We start from the raw sequence: 20,375 nt of genomic DNA, 5'->3' as shown, positions 1-20,375 counted from the left end.
ACGTCACGCTCTCGCCACACGTCACATGGGGACGAAATTGGATCCGACATCATCATTAAACGCTGGGCCACACGAAAAACCACATCCATAAAACACGCGCCACCACCATCCACCCCGTTGCGGATTTCCTTCATGGGCAACGGCCAATTTTTTCACGTACTTCAAACATGTGGGAACGCGGAAAACACATGTATCGTCCACACGGGAAACGTCTTGATGTCATCCGGCGCCGGGATGTGTGTGTGTGTGTGTATGTGTGCGCGCACCAACGTACCGCCGGCTATACCCAATCATCATACACACCCACAAAACGTCCACCCGCTGGCTTCGCTTGCTGATGGCCGTTTTAGATCCAGCTTGCGCCAGCTTCCGGTTAAGAATTGTATCATCGGCCTCAAGGAGTTTCCTTTGGACCGAGCGCGAAACAAAAGGCGAAGAAGCAACCAAGGCAGTGGTGCCAATCGCTGTTAGAAAAAGTCCTGTTCGGGGAGAGTTTTCCATTAGTTCCGCTTAACATGGCGTAGGGCGTTGCACCCTTTAAGATTCACAGGCAACACAACAGGTGGTTGGACATTAGTAGCATTCAAAAAAGAAGTTTTGATGAGTGAGACACGAGGAAGGAAAATCCGAATTGTGCGCTTTTCCGCATAACCCGCCACTGTTGCCCCTTTCGTACGTGAGCGCAAGAAAACTGTAAATAGTCACTTAAGTGAAATGGCATCTCCACTGCCCGCTGGCATGCAACTGGTGCCGAAGTCGAGTGATTAGTGCATGCAGACGCATTTTGTTATTTAGACGCATAGTTTGGCCCTTTGCCCGCACGGCACAGCCGGTTGGCAATCGATCCTGTTCTCGCCGATCTACCGGTACCGTCTGTCGTATTTTGTGTGTGTGTTTGTGTGTGAATGTGTGTGTATGACTAAACCTGCGTTACCGTGAGTAAGGGCCGGCCGGCCGGCAGCAGTGTGTTACGCAGGTGGAGATCCTCCGCCGGACATGTGGGTAGCGCAAGGCTACCGGGGACACCATTGAAGGTCAGAGAACCAAAAGGACTGCTAGGGGACACGGGGGTCACAGTATCCTCGTTCCCTTTGCCTGCCTCGTGCTTGGGTTGCCGCTGACGTGCACGGAGGGCGTCACCACACAGCAGCAGGCAGCGCCCTTCACTCAAATTCCTCTTCACCCAGAGCCACTCGACGCGAATCGCCGAGCCCAGTTCGCCCCCGACAACCCCGACCGACGCTCCAGACACGATGGATAGCCCTAGTGCCGGCGGGCGGCGCCGTGGCAACTCTCGAATCAATGCCGAGGACCAAGCGCTGGATCAGATCGCCAAGGAGGTAAGTTACGGTCGTTTCATACATTCCTTCTGCTTTTTTTCTTCTCTAAATAATAAAAATTTACCATCGATTGGGTGGTTTCTTGCCGATGCGAGCGTCCCACTGGGACCATGAGGATAATAAAAAGATTTTGCCTGATTTTAGTAGCCGTAAACCGTCACACAACTTTAGTACGGTAGGGTGTGCCGTTCGTCGTGACCCTCGAGAGGTCGGTAAAAAAAATCCCTCACTTTGGTCGTCCCCATAAAGGATCAGCGTTCAACTGCATTGTAAAAACCAAGGGAATCATGCTTCCATTAGCGAAACAAATATCAATTGGTATTGAAAGCGAGACAGTGATCGTGACTCCGAAGACGACGTCACGCAGCGTGGATTATGGGACTAAAAAAATCGAGGATGGGTAAAACGGGGTTCCGATAACGTCGCAAGTGATTCTCGGCGAATAGAGAATCGTACAGGAGAGCCCTTACACGACCATCGTTATGTTTCGTCCGTGCTAAAGTTTTATGGTCGGAAACAAATCCGTATGCTTCGCTTTCCTCGTGTCTGGATATTTAATTACGTTTTTTACTACCCTCTATTTGTAGCCAACCCTTTGGAGCCAACGCGAACGGATAGGCCTTTCCTTGGATGTTTTTTTTTATTTCCTCATGCCTCCAAGATCGTACATGATTTCCCGTGCCGTATCGGCAAGTGTTGGCCGATAGGAAGGGGGTGTATGGTTGCATAAGAAAGGATTGCGGAGTGCACTTTCTGGCAAAGACGTCCGGTCGGGCCGATCTCGCGTATTTTTATTGCTGGTGCAGAGCGAGCAGCTATTTTGCAGCCGTCCGTGAGGCAGCCTATGCTTCACGCGCTTCAACGATGCTAAAACGATGTGCAACATCGCGGGCAGCTGTGTACGGGTTTCGTTTTAATATTCTAATCCACCCGCGGCGCAACGCGGGTGTCGTAAAATGCACTTATGTTTTTTTCCACTCGGTACGTTTTTCCGCTCCGTGGTATTTTCTTTCCAATGGGAACAAAGGGCCCTTTTGGCGTCGAAGAAAATAGCCCATGGGCCGGATATCACGCAGACGCGTCGTTTGTTTTGCACACATGTCGAACGAAACAGGACGGAAATTTTCCAACCGGATGTGATTTTTCTGTGATCTTCGTCGTCTTTTATGATCGTCGCTTTGCTTTGGTGAAAATCGTTTCTGGTTCTGAGGGTTGGAAAAACGATGCAGATGTTTTTGTTTGCATTGGACGCACATACTTTTGCTTTTCTCCATATTTTTCGCATTGAGCATGTTGTTTTTGTTCGTTCCACTGAAGTTTTATTGAACTTTGTCCCTGGTAGAACAAATTTAGAACGGGGTAGCATTTTCTTCGTCGCGTTGATGGTACATGGATGATGATCGATCCCTATTTGGAAATCCATTATCGAATATTGAAATGTTCTTGGACGACCCGGCAGGCCTAGACGATTGTGGACCGACGTTGCGTTGGGAAAACCGATCGTACCGGATCCTCGGAAAATAACTCCCATTTTCCAATAGCTTAACGAGTGCCTTGTCACCACGCTGAATACCCGCTGATGGCTTTACATTCTATCCAAGGCCCCCGCCGGTCTGCCCGCCGGTTTCTCTCCCATCCGGGCCGGTTGCACAATTGTCTCAACGAATTGATGGTGATCGTTTATTTTCATTTTATTTCTAGGCCCGCTTCTCTTTTACTCTATTTCCCCGGTGGTGTTGGGGATTCGTGTTGGACTTTTGGAGATTCAAACGTGCCCCCTCCGTCTTCCAACCACCACCCATCACCCCGCCTCAAGCGAGGGTTTCGGATGCGGCGCGGCCCCGAGTTCGATAAATCAAACGGGCGTAATGGTTTTCCAGGGAGAGAAAAATTATCAACCATTACCGGCGTAACGACACGCGTGGGGTCGGACATACGGCTACCTAAACGAAAGGAAAACAAACGGATGATGTCTTCCTGCCGCGATTTGCCCGCCGCGATTGATTGATGATGCATTGCTTTGTTTTCGCCAGCGAACTCATCAAAAGCGGAGCGAGAGGAAAACGTCGCGACTCGCTTTTCAGCGTTGGGAAACTCTGTCCCTCCCGGTAACGTTACCCGCAACCGATCGATCTCGCGTAACTTCGGGTGGGGCGGAAGTGTTTGCGTGACGGAAAAAGATATTCTGCAGCTATTAAATGCAACAAACGCACACGCGTGTCTAGGAAGCGGAGGAAAATAGATCGAGAGTGTGAGTACGGCGAGAGCTACGCGCCGTGTGGGTGGGTGGGTATGTGTTTTTCCGCCTACCGGGAGAGGGTCCGACCCTTCTTGTCTCGGTTTGCGATCGGGGGTCGCATTATAAATACCGATCGGAAGCGGAAAACCCACGTCAGGATCGGCACTCGGATGAACGCTCCCTCTCACGTGCGCCTTCCGTCTGACACGGTGATGACCCTTCACTACCCCACGCTCTTGCCCTTCCTTCTAACCTCTCCCTCACGACCGTTCTTGGCGTCTTTGAATGATCGATCGAAGTTGCGCGCCCTGTTGAACACAATTCGTTAGCGTCCCGTTACCGCAGGGAAGCAACTGGAGCAACGTTGGAGGGAGAAAAGCTAAAGAGGAAAGACATCCCCCACCCCCTCCCCACTCATATCCTCCATCCAAACCGGAAGGGAAATGCCAAATGGTGGTGCCGGGGTTTCAAAACCGCGTGGAAGATGGATCGACTGAAGCGCTGCCGCGGTGGGGAAGGATTTTTCACTCAAAACTGTTCCGGTTTGGCGTTCTTCGTAGCTAATCTTTGCACTCCGCCGGAAACGTTTGGGGCGTGCTCGGCGTTTGTCCCGTCGGCGTGTCGCGATCGCTTCCGATCCGAGTTGGCGGATCGTGCTGGGATGTTCTTTCCCCTTCCCGGGGTTGTCATTTCCCAGGGTTCCCGTAAGGCCAGGATTCGGTTGTGCCTGGAATCTTCTCCGCTGTTGAGTTGAGCCGTTGACGAATGCCGTTAATGACGGCGAGGGGGAGAGTCTTTTTTCCGCCCCAGGAAATGTGTATATATCTGTTGTCAATCGTCGTGCGCTCGCGGTGAAAGCCCCCGCAGTACAATCGATTAAGCTGTGATGGCGCTAAGTGGAGTGGGGGAAGAATCTAATACCCAGCGGGGCGCAATGGTTCAGCATTACAATAACCATTAACGGTAAACAAACCGTAACGCGGTCCGAGCCGTCAAAATCGTTCCGCTGCTTGTTTTCCAGCAAGAGCAGCAATTGAGTGGCTGTTTTACACATCGGATGCAAGAGGTACTTTTATTACAACTGGCTGATGCCCTCTTAAGCCGATGGAAAGGCAAACGCGAACAATCCGCACTGAAACAATCGATCGGTCTTCTCCATTGCAGTTTGACAGCTTTTTACAAATCAACATTCTGGTGTTAGTGGGCTACACTGCGTTCCAAAATGATAGCCTCATCTAGTTTTTTTTTTCTATGCATGCCTTATTAAAGCATTGTTTTTTTTTCAACAAAAAATAATAACTATTTTTGAGTATTCCATGAATACTTTTTATTATATATTTGTATTTTTTTGTGAAAACACTTAGTAGAGGGTCACCACAAACTAAATTGATGCATTCATTATATCGATCATATAACGATAAACTTGGTGTGATAATGTAGAGTAGCTTTCTAACCATGTAATAATAAAATACACATTGTTTAGTTTGTTAGATTAATATGTAATGAAAAAATACCAACTTCGAACACATTCGAATTTTTTGTCATTTTGTCGCTATTTTGGCCCACTTTGTTTCTACTTTGGCCCTCCTGTGTATCAGTTTTGGTCCAGATAAAAAATGCTTATTTTATGTAATTTTGATTTAAATAATGATTAAAATAAGTTAGAAACAACTTTTTATCTTTACCATTATTGAATAAGTGAGTTAAAATGCTTAATTTGCTATTTTAATATTCACCTTTTTACTGTTGATGGCACTTGAAAGTCTTTGGCAATCAGCTGAATTTCGATTTAGCCCAAACCAGTTTTCCTTGCATGGCAAAACTTTTGTTTTGAGTTCAAAAAATTGAAGTATCGTTTTGATAATTCATAAAAACCCTCAAAAGCTAAGAAAAATATTACTTCCTATATTTTTCGATGTGGGCGAACTATCTGGGTACAGCATTATAGGTTGAAAAAGTTATAGTTTCGTAGATCTATTGCTCGAAAAATTTTGATGAAATCGCTCCCATACTTGGCATTTAAGTAGAATAACTAGATTTTAACATATTAAAAAAGGTTGCAGAACGAATTTATTAGAAATCCGTGTGATAATTGATGTCCTTTCTATGTGGCCCAATATTATATGCATGGGCTAAATCTCCCTCACTGCCCTACTTAACCTTTTTTTTATTTAAAAAACACATCTGGAATACAATTTTATTCTATCGATAAATATGTGTCTGTAATTCACCTTTTCCTGTGATCATTTACATTAGCGAAAGATTGAAAAAAATCTAGATGAGGCTATCATTTCGGAACGCAGTGTAACTCTTCACAATCAATGTACGGCGCTTTCGTCTGATTAACAACGCCAATGATATTTGTTATTACCACGAAGCATCTTTTGACAGAGGAAGAAAGCGGTTTTAGCGTACCTCAGAGTTTGCGTCCAGCTGGATCCTGGAAAATGGCGTGTTCACAAACTAACGAATATGCGGGATCACTCACCCGCTTTGGCAGGGATGCGCGGGAAGGAAGTTGCGTCCCACAGTGGAGTCTAATTACGCACCCAGCAACAGTGGCGTCAGCGCCATACGCCCATTCCACAAATGCAAGCGGAGCTGCATTCGATGACGGCGATAATCGAGCCGCCGTGAGGTAATCGGTCCAAGCTGAGCTGGCTAAAATTAGACCCTTCGGGGTGATGGCTGGGTCCTGGAGCCGGCTTGTGAAGAGTATGGCCATAACCACTATGGTGGGGGGAGGGAGAACCACTACTCACGTACGCGCAAAGCACGTGGTACCCAACAATGTAACAGCACGGCGGGGAGGAGGTGTGGACATTGCTTGTAACTAGGCATAAACCACCAAGGGTGCGCTTCTTCCGGCGAGAAGGAATTGGCATAGCTCTGCGCGAGAGCTATCCAACGCCGCCATCTAGCTGGCCACGCGGCGGTCGCCCGGCTTTACGGCGTAAAGGAAATGCGGCGGCGGCGGAGATGCGTCTGCAAGTCTGGGCTAAAGATAGACGGCCAAGTCCCGCACATTTCGCTCTTCCAGCGTGCGACAAGCGACGACCGGAGGTGACGTTCTCCCCGCACTTACCCCGCCGGGGGCATTCGTGCGCATTTTTCACGGGAAAAATTAAACAGAAAATAAAACAAGAAAAACTAGGTCTACCGATGGTGGTTCTTCCCCCCCCCCCCCCCAAAAAAAGGCCAAGTAAGAGTGAGAGGAGCTACGGGAGGGTGCCGGATGGGGGACCCCATTCTATGCCAGGGTGGCGCCTCACACCCGGTGGGCGAGGAGGAGGAGGGTGGGTGGAACTCCACGTGGATTTCCACGCTTCATTCCACTCCCGGATTCGCATTCGGATGTGGACTCGAGCTTCCGACGTGGAAGTTTCCGCACCGCCAGGGGGAAGACGGTTGACGAATGGGTGATGCATCGGCATCTGGAAGCATCGAACATCGAACTCTTGTTTTCCCGAGCTATGGTTTTAAATACCTTCCATTCGCCGTTTGTAACCTCTCACCTCGACCGTTTCCTTTCCTACGAATAGAAGCGTTAGAGAATGGGATGTTTTAAGATGGGCACAGTATAGGCAAGAGAGTGCGTGCCTTATCCGCCTTCACGTGGCTTCATCCTGTAAGAAAGTCGAGTATGCTGTGAGCTGTCTATCAAAGAGAGCGACACATTTTGATCGTAGCTCGAGTTACATGTACTTGAAGAAAGTTTAGTCCCAAGCGAGGGTCACGAGCCCTCTCGGACCTATTTCCCAATCCCCAAATTTTTCATGGAAGAAGATTCAGTGGCGCATGCCAATTAACAAAACCATGGAATACCTCCTGGCTACGTATCCAACGGGTCAACAGCTCCTGAAGTGAAATCGGGCCTTATCATCGCAACCAACACCAAACCATTCGCTTCCGGTCGCACAGCTTGCCTTTTTGGGTGCGCCTTTGGGTGTTATCTTGTTCCGCCATTTCTCTGAGGTATCATTCGCCCTCCTGGTTGTGCAAGTCGAGAGTCGTATATGTATACAGTCTCTTTCAGCTTTTGCTCAATTTCTTCACAATTATGTTCTACTTTATTGGTGATAAGATGAACCTACAGTGGCTTTTAGTCAAAGTCGGACACCTGAAAATCAAATAACGTTTAAGTATTGTCATCTTCTTCTTTAAAACAGGATACTTCTCCTACTTTTCCTTTTCACTCATATGCAACAATTATAAATGGAAATGATTTATTTCTGGATCTAATCTGGGAGGAAAGCGAAGGAAAAAAGCCAACATATTGTTTTATTTCCATCTCTTATTTCCAGAGTAGATTAATTAAAAGTTAGTAACAAATGCCAACACAATAAAACAAACACATCTTTGTCATTTGAAGTTGCGTTAGCTACTTCCTGGCAAAAGATAATTTTTTTTAATGTTTAAAGGTGTAGATAGATGGCAGCAACTTTCATGCAAAGGAAGATTCCGAATTCAGCAGTATGACTCACAAAAATTTAATGTCAACCGGCAATGAACCGGTAAACAAACTATGCAGAATTGAAAATGAGCTATATTATTCCATCTCTAAAATTAATCATACTACTCATTTAGCGTTGGGAATCATACGAGTGAACTTGAACCGCATAAATGGATGCCCTTTATTTCGGTTGATGAACGTTTTAAACGGTTTTCTCGGTTAATGAACTTTTTAAACTCTTACTCCGCCGGATATTTGCGACGATAGTGTTACAGGCATGTTTGATAAACTGTAATTGTACAATTTTCTCTTGTTTTACTCATCATGCCAATGGTTTTTATGGTTCTTAACTCTTCTTTCTTAGTTTTACATATTTGAATTGTATGCAAAACCAAGGCGACAGAGTGTGTAACTTTTTGACAGATGCATAAGAAAAGTGCCAAAGCAGCGATCGGCTTCGGCTAGCATCGGCTCGTGCTCGTCGGGCTAATTTTCCTTCCCGCCAGCCCCGAACCACCCACCTCCTCCCCTTGGACCCGCCGCGCTTGCATATGTCAGCGAGGATGTCCAAAAATAAGACTCGTTTCGTCAGCCAGCCAGACGGACAGACGGTTCGCAACCATCTCGTCTTACTCTCTCTCTCTCTTGTGCGTGTTCGCTGGGTTTGTGAGGTGAGAAAATCTGTGGGATGCTGGGGCAGAGCAGAGGTCGGATGGACAGACGATGCATCTTGCCGCGTGCAGTTCGACGTTCGTGGGGGAAAACAAGCAAAAGGGTGCTATAGAGGCGCGAGAGGTAGAACAGGAAGCGCACGAGAACGGCAGGGTGGAGGAAAAGAATCGTGATCGGAAACCGGCCTTCTCTCGTCGGCAGCAGTCGTTCTCGGTCAAACGAAGCGTACGCACGCGCCTCCTCGGTCGTTGTCGTGTGGTGTCGTGTGTCGGGAAGTCATCATTCCGGCATCGAGATTTTATCCATTCCAGGCACCCGGAGTCGAGAACTTAGCCGCAGTAGGTCCAGTCGTAGTTGTTCCGCGACGGAAGCTGGTCGGTTCCGGCTTTCCGGTTGAACGAGTTTATCCTCAACAACATCACATCCTTTGCTCTAGTGTTTTCCGCCCTAGTTGTCGTGCGTGTTACCAAGTTTTCGGGTGGGTGTTTTCTGAGTGTGTACGTGGGCCAACAACTAGCGCGAGTGCGTTTCGTAAATTTTCCGTCGACGAGTTTTGCAAAGCACGTCTGTGCGTCGAAATCTCCTTCGCCTCGAGCCAACGACACCGTCTTCAATCAAAAAGTGATCGCGATGGTGCAGCTGAAGGTGCAGCAGAGTTCACTGGTCAGCAAGCTGGTCCAGCATCAGTGGGGCCCTTCGTTGAGCGACTGTCTGGAGCTGGAAGCCGCCTGCCAACCCAAGGGGCTCGCCGTCAAGGGAACCTGGCGCTATGTGAGTAGCTGACTACGTTAGTCCTAACGCTGCGGGAAACCTGGGTGTCAAACAGGCGCCGCAGCACCGGAGATGCAAATTACGTACAACGTCAAGCCCGCAAACGTTTGATACACATGCTAGAAATAATCTTCACAGCCCGTGTCGGTGTCCTCACTTTCACTTACGGCATTACGCTGGAGCATCGGTATCCGGGCATGTCGGTTTTGCATGTCGTTTTGTGTTTTTAACTCGCCTACTCGGAAATGTAGTCCGTGCAAGTGATAGCACGTGTGCACATACCGCCACAGCGAGTGCAGTTTTCATCAACAAGGGGTGCGTTCGCACCATCTTTCCAAGCGATGTGAATACGAACGGCGGGTTCTGGAGGTTTTGTTTTCTACCCACTCGAACCCCCCAACTTCATAAATTAGATGCGCATCTCTTCATGATTCCGCACACAGAGACATTCTTCGTACTTTCACGACCTGGGTTTTGCGGTGAAATGTGGGCTTTGGGGTTTTTAATAGCATGCAAGCTGCTGCCAACTGGCAACGGAAGTTCAATGCACTATTCGATGCCTTCATCTCAGGATAAGCAGAATCTCTGGGAGAGAGCCTCCGTCTTTGATGTCGGTGGACGCTTGGCATTAGTTTCGATAGTTTCACGCTAGCCGCTTCGACTAGATCGACGAGCCCCGGCAATCAACTCTCTTTGCAAATAGAAATCAAACCAACTAGAGACTGAACCGGGTGAAAGTGAACCGTGTTTGCAACGGATTTCTTCCGTCCTTCGCAATCTCCGCTCGGCTTCCCGAGTTGGAGCCGGTAACCATAACGAAACCATTCTTGCACGCTTCCCCCCCTTCTCTGATGCGTTGCGTTACCATTTTTGTCTGCGGGAAACGTAGCATCGCATGCATGCTGATCGGCTGACTAGATCCCCCACCACACTTAACTTCTCCATCGTATGTTTGTTCCTTTCGGCGGTCAATTGGCACGACGATAAGAAGTCCGCACGGTGAGCAATTTAACGGCTACGTGGTATACTTAGTTCCGCCGCGTGAAACCTCCACTTTGTATCGACGATTCCGTTTTGTCTGCCAACTGCACATCCGGCTTGAAGTCAGGGAAATTTATTCTACATAAATCGTCACAGATTCTGATGGTTCCGATCTAGGTTGCTGAAGCGGATTTACTTCCCCGCTGGTGCAAATACTCTCACGCCAACGTTGTTAGTGACGATGCACACGTATGAAAACTATCAGAGCATGCATTGGTAGCCCGTCGAAGAATGTACCAGTTTCCTCTTGCGCCTCCCTCGCAAACATCCTGACGCGATCCTGCAATAGCCAGACGAACAAGATAGCACGATGAGCATATACTCGGTTTGCTGTGGTGAGGCTGGTTAGGTTCGCAGAGCATTAACCAAACGGTCGGACATTACAGCGGAAAACTGGAAGGGATTGTTTGACGGGGGGGAAAAATGGAGAAACTTGTAGTCTATTGTGAGCTTCCCGCAACCAACCATGTGTGCCGGCGTTGTTTCGTCTGCATCGGGCCACAGACAGCTGTAACAACAGCTACGAGAACTCAGCTGCGCTGGACGGGCAATTTCTTCTGGGCATCCTGGTTCACTTTTCCCTTTTTGCGCCGCAAATAAACGAAACACCATATTACGATAACATCCAAAACTATCTATTGTAGGTGGTTTCGTTTTGGTTCTAGTGAGATTGGTCCAGTAGAGTCGCTTGGGACATTCTTTTTATTGGGCAACTCACAATATAGTTGTCAAGCACATCCAACCAAAACACACGAATCGCGCCACTGTCAGCCATTTTGGACAAAGCTATGCATCATTTGAATATTGTTTGAAAGCTGACGGATTGCACGGGTCACCGGCCGATCGTGGCACGCGCTTGCGAAGCGCTTGGTCCAGAAAGATCAGGGGTCGCGGTACTCGGGTGATCTCATTCTCTCACGCTGTTCGCAAGCTCCCCTCGTTTTGCGGGGTGACGTTTGTGCATGAGAATTTCTCACCAGACCCGCGGGATCAATAGGAGCGTTCGGTGGCCTTTTTGTGTGAGCTTCGCGAGACGCCAGGCGGTTGTGGCGGTGGTGGTGAGGCACGCGGTTGTGAAGCCTCACCGCGTGTCCAGTCCGCCGTCGACTTACAACCAACAACAACGCCGCATCTCGCTCGCACGGCCGGGTTGGGGCTCACGTTACCGCGCACAGTAGGCACTGATGCTGAGCATCATCGCGTGGTGGTGGCCGCTGCACGCCTTCGTACCTGGTTCTATTCGCAGCCGGGGCTTCATTCAGTCGACGAATGGCTGGCTGCCCCGACGGTACAAACTCGGAAGGTTTCGCGCGCGCTCCCTATCGCGAGCCCCTCGGTATTTGCTCGGTGACATCTCCCCACATCCATCGGTCGTTGGTGTGCACACAGCGGGTGTGCGTGCGTGTGTACTCGTGAAGGCTCGCAGATGAACGCAGCTGCAAAGCCCAAGACAGTGGGGCAAAAAACCCCGCATCGGCCGAGGGACCATCAACTCCATTCGATGATCATTTGCAAACTGGGCTGGGGTGATGAATAATCAACTGACGCATGCGATGTGCGTTTAAAGTGCGAGTGGGTGACAAATTGGACGCCCCGGAATAAGTGTGTCCCAGGGCAATCCCAACCCGGGTTGGAACCCCCTCCGATAGGCCTGAGATACGCCCTTACCCACATTATCCTAGTCGCGCTTGGAGTAATGATCGTGAAATTAGAAATCTACGGCCATCTCATCTTCATTGCGCTTCTGGTGGAAGGGAAGCTGCAAAACGCCCTGCAAACACTACGATGAATGAAAGGCGTTGGCAGCAGCAGTGAGACGTTGCCGATAGTTTTGGCTGAAATATCTTCCACCGCAGTGTCATTCGATACCGACTCCAGTCACCACTCCAGTGAGGCTTGTCGTGTGATGCTTCAGTGAGAGCATCTGGAGGTGCACAGATTAGAAACAGTATCCGTCGAATTCGATTCGTGCGTATTGGGTGGCAATGTAATTTGAATACAAGCGATACCCGAGCGGTTGTTTTACGGGTGCTGATCGCCTTCACCCTAGTACATCCTCATCCTCCGACCGGCTCATTTCTGACCAAGCGCATCGCTTAGTGAGCAAAAAGGACCCAGTCCTTTTAGGCGTTCGATCGGAAGAGTGGCTTAAGATTAGGGGAGTCAATTTCGTGGTTTGGTGCAGTGTTATTCGTCCATTGGAAGCGTTTGCCAATGGGTAGTGAAATGCCTTATCCCTTTGCTGAAAATAATTCGACCCACGGCAACCTTCGAGAGAGAGAGTTCTGTCAGTAATCGTGTGAAGCGCACAATAGACAATAGGTGGTTTGTGTGGGATTTTCGTTTGATTGATTGACGACCCTTGGCCGGGGTGCGGTAGTACGTTCGCTATGAGTGTCACACGCCGGCAGCAGGCGAACGATGATGACGCTAGTGACAGCAGTAGCGTGGGTGACATTTACGAGCTGGCGCACAGTGAACTGCACGCGCCGTCGGGCCCCGCGATCGAAGAGGGTAATGGGGTCGACGCCGTGAAGCCACCGCCGTCGCTGGAGTTCGACAAAACCGCTACCAGCGACGGCGGATCGGTCGACATTAACCGCAATCGGATCGCCGAACCGGGGTTCGACGGGCTGGAGGATCGCTCGCTGACCAGCGTGTACAGCGACGCAGGCGTCGAGCAGGTCCTCGGGCGTCGAGCTAGCTTTGAATGTGACCTACCTTCACCCGACCAGCACGACGACGGTGGACCACAGCCCCACTCGGAGGAGCTCTTCGACCGGAGCGATGACAGCCGGAACAGCAGCAGTCTGCGCAGCGACAGCTACCATGACTCCTCGTCCATGCACGAGCCGCACCAGCAGCAGCACGGAGGCCACGGGCACCATCCGTCGTACGAGCCGCACCGCCAGCACCATCGCCTCTCGGTTAGTCACACCGGCGACGAGTTCAGCTCCGAGGAGGACGATGCGTTCGTAGAGTTGCTCGAGCGGGCGAATGACATCGTAGGTGGACCTAGGATTACGACTCACTCACACACAACCACGCTATCTTACAACCGTCATCGTCCCGCGCCGCTTTAATCTGTTCGTCGTCCTCGTTACAAACACTCGGCCGGGTGTTTGCAGTACCGTTTGCTTTGGTGGTGGTGGAGGTGATGGAATGACCAGTAGAGTTGGTAGCGCTTGTTTTTAGATAACCCTGATGGAAGGGATCGTAGTCATATCTGGCACAGCCATACCCAATCCCTTGATCAATCATTCGCCAGAAAACAATCCGTGCCATTCACCTTTTGACAATTTCTCTTGCAAGTCCTTTTCAATTCTTGTTCCATAATTTCGCTTTACGGGTTTGTAGATTAGTATTCCATCGATGGTTGGGGTTCGTTGCTCGACTACCAATCTTTTTTTTTCTGACCGTAATTTCTGATCCAATTTCCAACCCTCGACGCAAAGGTTTATCCAGATATGGCTTCCATTGACATACACCCGCGCGGCGAGAGTTTGTCATCCGTGATCTGATCTGACGAACAGGATATGTGGTTGCCTCTTGCGCGTTTGACAGTTCCGCCGAAAGAAGCTCCTTTCCCCGAACACGAGACAAATCCAAACAAATCGTAGACGGGTGACACAGTCCCAGCTGCTACAGCGAGGGGAGGATCAAAAAACCGACGACCGACCCATTGATCCGGCCAGCCAAGGGGTCGCCGCCGCCGTGAAGATGCGACAGCGAAGATCCCCCACGGACCACATGCAATCGGTGCTTCCTGTCTGACAACGACCTAGCATAACAGCGCGGGTACGGTAACCTAATACAGCTGATCCGGCCACCCCTCGAAGATATGGAGTCCGCGTTATGACGTGCCGGCGACTCGACGACCCATCCCGAACGAAAGTGAACGTCGATCATAACCTAGAAACCGAAACAATGCCAGGAAGCTGACGCACACGCCCGGGTCCCCGCTCGGCGCGATGTTTATTTTGGTGCTCGGGATGCATTTCGGGATGCAGTAAGCGTGTGTACTGCACCCCCCTCCCCCCTGCCCTAGCCAAACAGGCACGCGAGCTGTGCAGCTGGAGAGAAAAATTGGAACAACAACACACAACAGGAGGGAAAACAAAAACATCCACCAATTAAATGGCCATATGGGCCTCGTAGCGTATCATGCACGTTCAATTGCGCCCGTTCATTTCGGGGGTGTTTGCTCAGGCTGCCCCTCCCCCTCTGGTCGGCAGAGGGGATCTTCCCGGAAATAGTGTTTCATCAGAGACAGCGTCGTCGACGACCAGCTGGTTCGATCGATCTGGTTGTGGGCGGAGGTTTGTGTGTTCTGTAAATAGTCCGACTAATGTAGAGGAGTCGCAGTAAACTGTAATATGTTAATTTTCGAACCTTTCACGGGTAGGAAAAACACAGATACAGGGGAAAAGACGAATCCGAGTGTCCAGGGACGGTAATTGTCCATTAAACGATGCCTGCCCGCGGGCCTCAGTAACTAAATCCGCTTGCGTGTGCTGGGATCGACCATGGTTCCATCTGTCATATATGTGTTACCGCTGTTTGTCTATTTATATATGTCTATAAATGTGCGTCCGGTATAATACCTCAATGTTCATATGAATATATGTCAAAGCATTCATTTCTCTGTTTCGATTGTCCGCTGACAACGTTCCGGCGATGATAGATCCACCACTCCAGGCGAGCGGTTGGATATCGCCCTCCGCGAAGCGAAGCATGCACTAATTACGGTTTCTTCCGGTTGTTTTCTATTTTCCCCCTCCCGTAGGCGGAAGCCCGGTTAGCAGCCAGGCGGCAGGCAAGGGCGGAAGCCCGCGAGATACGTATGCGCGAGCTGGAGCGCCAGCAGAAGGAGCTGGAACAGAATGCGGACCGGGTGTTCGACCTGCAGCAACAGTCGATCGGACTGTCCGGCGAGCCGGTCAGTCTGGACCGCACCTCAACGCCGCGCTCGAGCCGAATGATGGCGCAGGGATCGGCCAGTGCGGCGCGCGGCAGTGCCCTCTCGTCCCGCCGCAACTCGGAGGATTCGCTCGAGGAGGAGGCACGCAGCTTACGCGATCTACGGCACGAGCTAAAGGTAAGTTTAGAGCTACACTGAGCGAAGCTTGAAAAAATAGCACCACCCTGTTTTGGGACAGTATTGTTGTCAATTTCCACAACTTTTTAGTTTGCTTCCAGTTTGGAATTTTATTGCAATCAGTTTCACAACGTGTCAGTGACGATCGTTTCAATGTGCACTATTTACATTTAAGCAATACGGCCAGGACGTTCTTTCTGAAAAATAAATAAATAATTTACATTTAAGCTGTGAAAATTCATAAAACAGGGGGTGACATGAATATAGAATTTGTAGCGGCAATTATAGATACTAGATACTCCAACAAAAACTTAATTCAAATACAGTTTTATGATGTTAGTTGTAAGCATACGAATAACAAAACACTGTGGTTCGTAGGTACGAAATCAATTTTTCCATGGTATTTTGCTCATTATACTCCCAGCATTTGCAAATAAGACTTATCAGCCCTTTTTATCGTTGCCTAATTGTTTGACGTTTGACGACAATCACGATGATCATGAACAGGCTAAAGATTTTCTATTAGATTAGGAACAAGAAATCATGTAGGACAATTTGAAACCCCAAATTTTTAGTCAGGAAACCGCTCTATAATCAGTTGTATTTTTAATATTGATGAAATAGTAATCATTTAAAATATGCCGTAATTGTAACTAGTAAATTACTAGTAAGTACCTGTAAAGTAAAGAGTTAAAAACATAACTCCTTTCACCACCCCTTCTTAACCGAGCATAGCCGGGGCGTCAAGCTAGTTATTAATAAAATAATAAAAATGCACGACAAGTTGTTATTTGTTGAAATATCTTCAATTGCTAAACAAATGCCGGAGTGGTGCTATTTTCATTTTACCCCCTTTTTATGAATGGTGTAGCTTAAATGTAAATAGACAACATTGATATGATCGTGACTGAACTGGAAACAAACTAAAACTTTATGGACATTAAATAAATATTAGCAAAAAACAGAGTGCTGTTATTTTCGCTTCCCGGAGTGCACATGAGCCTTTTGATATCAATCACTTGTGTCTGCCGTAGGATGTGGAGGAGCGGTTCCGTAAGGCGATGATTGCGAACGCGCAGCTAGACAACGAGCGGTCGTCGCTCAACTACCAGATACAGCTGCTGAAGGACAAGCTGGAGGAGATGGAGGAGTCGCACACGCAGCTGCAGCGCGAGTATCGGGAGAAGTGCCGCGACCGGGAGGCGCTCAAGCGCAACAACGACAAGCTGAGCGAGGAGCTGAAGCTCGTCCAGGGCCAGCTGCAGGAGCGGGACGCGCTTATAGAGCAGTACGGGCTGGTCATAGTGACGGTGGAGAACGAGGACGGTACCGATGCGCATCGCGCCCTAGTCACAGCGGACAACGCACAGTTGCTCAAAACCGTACCGGGTTCGTTAGGTACGTTGCGATGGAATGGGTGGTTGGAGGGGGAGGGAAGCTGGCACCGCTCACCTAACCACGTTTCGCGCTTGATCCCTTTTGCAGACGTAAGACTGAAGAAGTTTGCCGAGGAAAAGCAGGAACTACAGAGCGAGCTGCAGACACTGCAGCAGCAACTGAACGACTTCAAAAGCAAGGGCCGCCGGAATACCTGCTCGAACGGGTTCGGTCTGGCCGACGACGACTACGAGGACGCGCAGCGTAAGTTTCCGCGCTTTCCCCGCACGCGCCCGCACGCGCCCGCACGATCACTCACGTTCCACCAACCACTCTTTCCTTCCGACAGGCGAAGCCAACAAGCTGATAACCGAGTATAAATACAAACTGCAGAAGGCGGAGCAGGAGATTGCGAACCTGCAGGCCAGCCTTGCCCGATCGGAGACGCAGGTGATTCGATACAAGAGCACCGCCGAGGCAGCCGAGAAGGCCGAGAGCGATCTGAAGATCGAGCGGCGAAAGTTGCAGCGGGAGGTAAGCACCCGCCTGGTGAGGCCAACAACACCGTGCAAAGATGGCCCTTTGAGAAACCGTGAACCCTGGGAAGTGTAGTTTTCTAATCTGTTTTTTAAATTCTTTTCCGCCCGACACTTTTACTTTCTCACGTCCTTCATCTGATCTGCCTCTTGCCATGCTGGTTCTATTATCAGCCCATAGTGACCCAGTTTTGGGACGAGTGCCACTGCCAGTGACGAAACTGGCCTCGGTAGATTACCCTTGACAAGCGAATTGCTTCATCCAATCACACACACACACAAGAAGTGCCTCCGAAAGCGTCCGAACGGGTTTCACACAAATCAGCGTTCCTTCCCAAACCCCCCCCACACACACACACATCCATACATTCGTTTCCAGGACTCGACTTGCTAGAGACTGCCACCAACCAACTGCCCAATTGAATCGACTGCCAAGCAGAACCGAGGACTAGACGATTCTTTCTTTCCCTCGAGGTTTCTGGTCGGGGTTCTGTTTACTACTTTATCAAATCAAACGGAAGCGTTGACAGAAGGCGACAGGGTTTCCGTTTCATACCGTTTTCCGCATTTGCCTTTCCAACCATCCGCTCCCCAGCAGTATCCGCCGGATCTGTTTTATTACAGATGGCAGGCCCCTTCCACTTCGGGGTTAACATCATCTCTTACGGTACGTCAGGCGTGTGATTTCGTGTGCCGTTGCTGTGTTTTGGTTTACCTCTTTTACAAAACCCTCCGAATTGCCTCCCCGCCCGGACTAAGTGCAGCTTGTTCGAATATCGCATATGATATCCCATTTCATTGTTCACCAAATCCCTTTTTCTGTGCTGTTCGAGATGTAAATAACACTCACGAATGTGTCCTTTTCCACGCTATGACGCGAAGGACGCGTTCTGTTACATCTTTTTCGTATCGTTCTGATGAGCCAAGTTTTTCCCTTACAGGCCAACTTCTAAAATACTCTGTCCAGTTGTTATAAGACCATCTTCATTTTCGTAAATTGAAAAGAACGCACCTGAAAATGAACTTGTTTTCGATAATGTTTTGACAAAATACTAATGAATTAGCCTAAAAATGAAATTTGCTATAATAACTGCACTTTCCTAACACCGTTTGATAGGATGTTTGAAGTCCATATAATTGTTCTCTAGTTGCTATATGACCACTTAAATATAGTCTGATTTGAATGGCATTTTATCAACACATCACAACCGTTTGTATGGGTGTAATAGCTTTTAGACTTTGATAAATGTAAATACTCTTTCCAATCTATTATATGTTCGTAATAGTTCTACTTGGCATACTTTCACTGAACGCAAGCTAACGCAAATACAGTCAAAGGTTAGCCCAACTTGTCGAAATCGGACGTTCAAGCTTCAGATAGCGTCCTCCAGATAGTTATGTTCCTTTTTTATGAATAGATCAAACTAAATAACCCACAAAAATTGTGACCTCCTTGAGACCATTAATTTCAACATTATTTGTCGAACGGTTTTTGGTAATTCATGTTACAGTACTTTTATAATTTTTAAGTAAATCGATTAGTGTTTTATCAAAAATGATTAAATACGAAAATGAAGGTGGCCGTATAGCAACTGGACCGAGTGTAGGCTGCAGAATGATCGACACCTTGGACTTTCTCTCTCTTTCTCCCTCTCTTTGTTAATGATTGATGAAGCAGCCTTGAACCATCTCTTACCTCGGAATTCCATTCGTGTGTGGGTTTGAACGTTTGTTCTTTTAACAAATCATCTTACTGACTTCCGCGTCTGTCATCAACATCGGCTGTGACTCATTGCTGACCACGATGCGTAAATATAAGTATGGTTTGCTGTGTGGTTTGCGTGTTCCTTTTTGTAAGGTTTGCTCATGTTTCATCTATGATCGTTAATCCCCATTCATCGTGAGGATCAGCCTTACCTGCGCTCTTCGTTCGAGACGTGGGCTCTGGACCACGCTACTAAATCATTATTCAACGCTGCTACAGCACATTTATTCTTCTAGTCGCGAGTGTGACACTAATTCCACCGTCTCTCTGTTGCATCTTTTAGAATCGCGAAGCAATGGACCGCCTTGAGGAGCTGGAAACATCGAACAACCATCTGCTAAAGCGGCTGGACAAGCTAAAGAACGTCAAAAGCACTATTATGAAGGACATTTGATAGGGCCACCCCGCCCAGCCCGCCAACGCCAACGCCACCGCCGCCGCCGCCCAGCCCCAGTAGGCGAATTTCTTGCACAAGGGAAACAAGAGGAGCCATACACACACACGACGCATCTACACAACAGTCTCTTCACCCCCCCACACAAGCATGCGCACACATCATTATTGCTCTAGAGTCCTAAACAGCATCTTCGCTTCGCCTGAACACGGGGAGCACGGTTCGATATATTTATAGTTAGAGGAAAGAAGCACCCCGCTGATGGTCCCGATTTTCGGTTACGGCAATCCGAATGCGACTTTCGTGGCTGGTACCCTAGGCAGTTGGGCTTGGCGCATCGATCGGAAGCACACCGGGGTCGCGCAGTTAGATTTTATGCTTGCTTATATAATTATATATATATACATATGTATCTTAGTTATAAACGATCGATCCGTTAGCTTAAAAGAGAAATCGGAAAGCGAGGTGATGAAGTGTAAAAAAACATAACTTTTAAACAATCTGTTTGAGCGCGGTACGGCCGTTGTGCTATATTCGTGGTCCGTTAGCTCGGCCCAGTGTTGAGGGTGGTGCCTTTAATTCGCTGCTCCATTCAGCTCATAGATACACACACGCAACCGGACGCCAAGTGTAGTTCGTTGGAATGCGCTGTACATCGTCCATCGGCCCTGGATGGTGGCTTTGGTGTA

At 48.8% G+C, this 20,375-nt stretch overlaps 1 protein-coding gene across 3 annotated transcripts; it reads left to right on the top strand.

Annotated features, from left to right (window-relative positions):
* Positions 1-636: 636 nt before the first annotated feature.
* On the top strand, positions 637-19,740 carry LOC131290757 (leucine-rich repeat flightless-interacting protein 2). Of its 3 annotated transcripts, none has more exons than XM_058319932.1 (7): positions 637-1,340; positions 13,252-13,443; positions 15,303-15,614; positions 16,649-17,012; positions 17,100-17,255; positions 17,341-17,525; positions 19,576-19,740. In XM_058319932.1, exons 1-7 carry the CDS (start codon positions 1,254-1,256, stop codon positions 19,684-19,686), a joined length of 1,407 nt encoding a protein of 468 aa, XP_058175915.1. In that variant the 5' UTR covers positions 637-1,253; the 3' UTR covers positions 19,687-19,740. The 3 variants fall into 3 exon arrangements, with proteins under 3 accessions (XP_058175915.1, XP_058175914.1, XP_058175916.1); XM_058319931.1 differs by having other exon boundaries at positions 13,252-13,521; XM_058319933.1 differs by lacking the exon at positions 13,252-13,443.
* The last annotated feature ends 635 nt before the right edge of the window (positions 19,741-20,375 follow it).

The sequence above is a fragment of the Anopheles ziemanni genome, chromosome X (assembly GCF_943734765.1).
Source record: "Anopheles ziemanni chromosome X, idAnoZiCoDA_A2_x.2, whole genome shotgun sequence".
Lineage (NCBI taxonomy): Eukaryota > Metazoa > Arthropoda > Insecta > Diptera > Culicidae > Anopheles > Anopheles ziemanni.
The sequence above is the reverse complement of the archived record's forward strand: the minus strand, read 5'-3'. Positions and strand labels throughout refer to the sequence as shown.

What these genes read in the sequence shown, in the direction of transcription:
- LOC131290757 (XM_058319931.1), top strand. Translation starts at nt 1,254, where the DNA reads ATGGATAGCCCTAGTGCCGGCGGGCGGCGCCGTGGCAACTCTCGAATC. An exon ending in AACCGTACCGGGTTCGTTAG is followed by an intron (nt 17,013 to 17,099) that starts GTACGTTGCGAT and finishes TCCCTTTTGCAG; the next exon opens with ACGTAAGACTGAAGAAGTTT. An exon ending in GGCGAAAGTTGCAGCGGGAG is followed by an intron (nt 17,526 to 19,575) that starts GTAAGCACCCGC and finishes TGCATCTTTTAG; the next exon opens with AATCGCGAAGCAATGGACCG.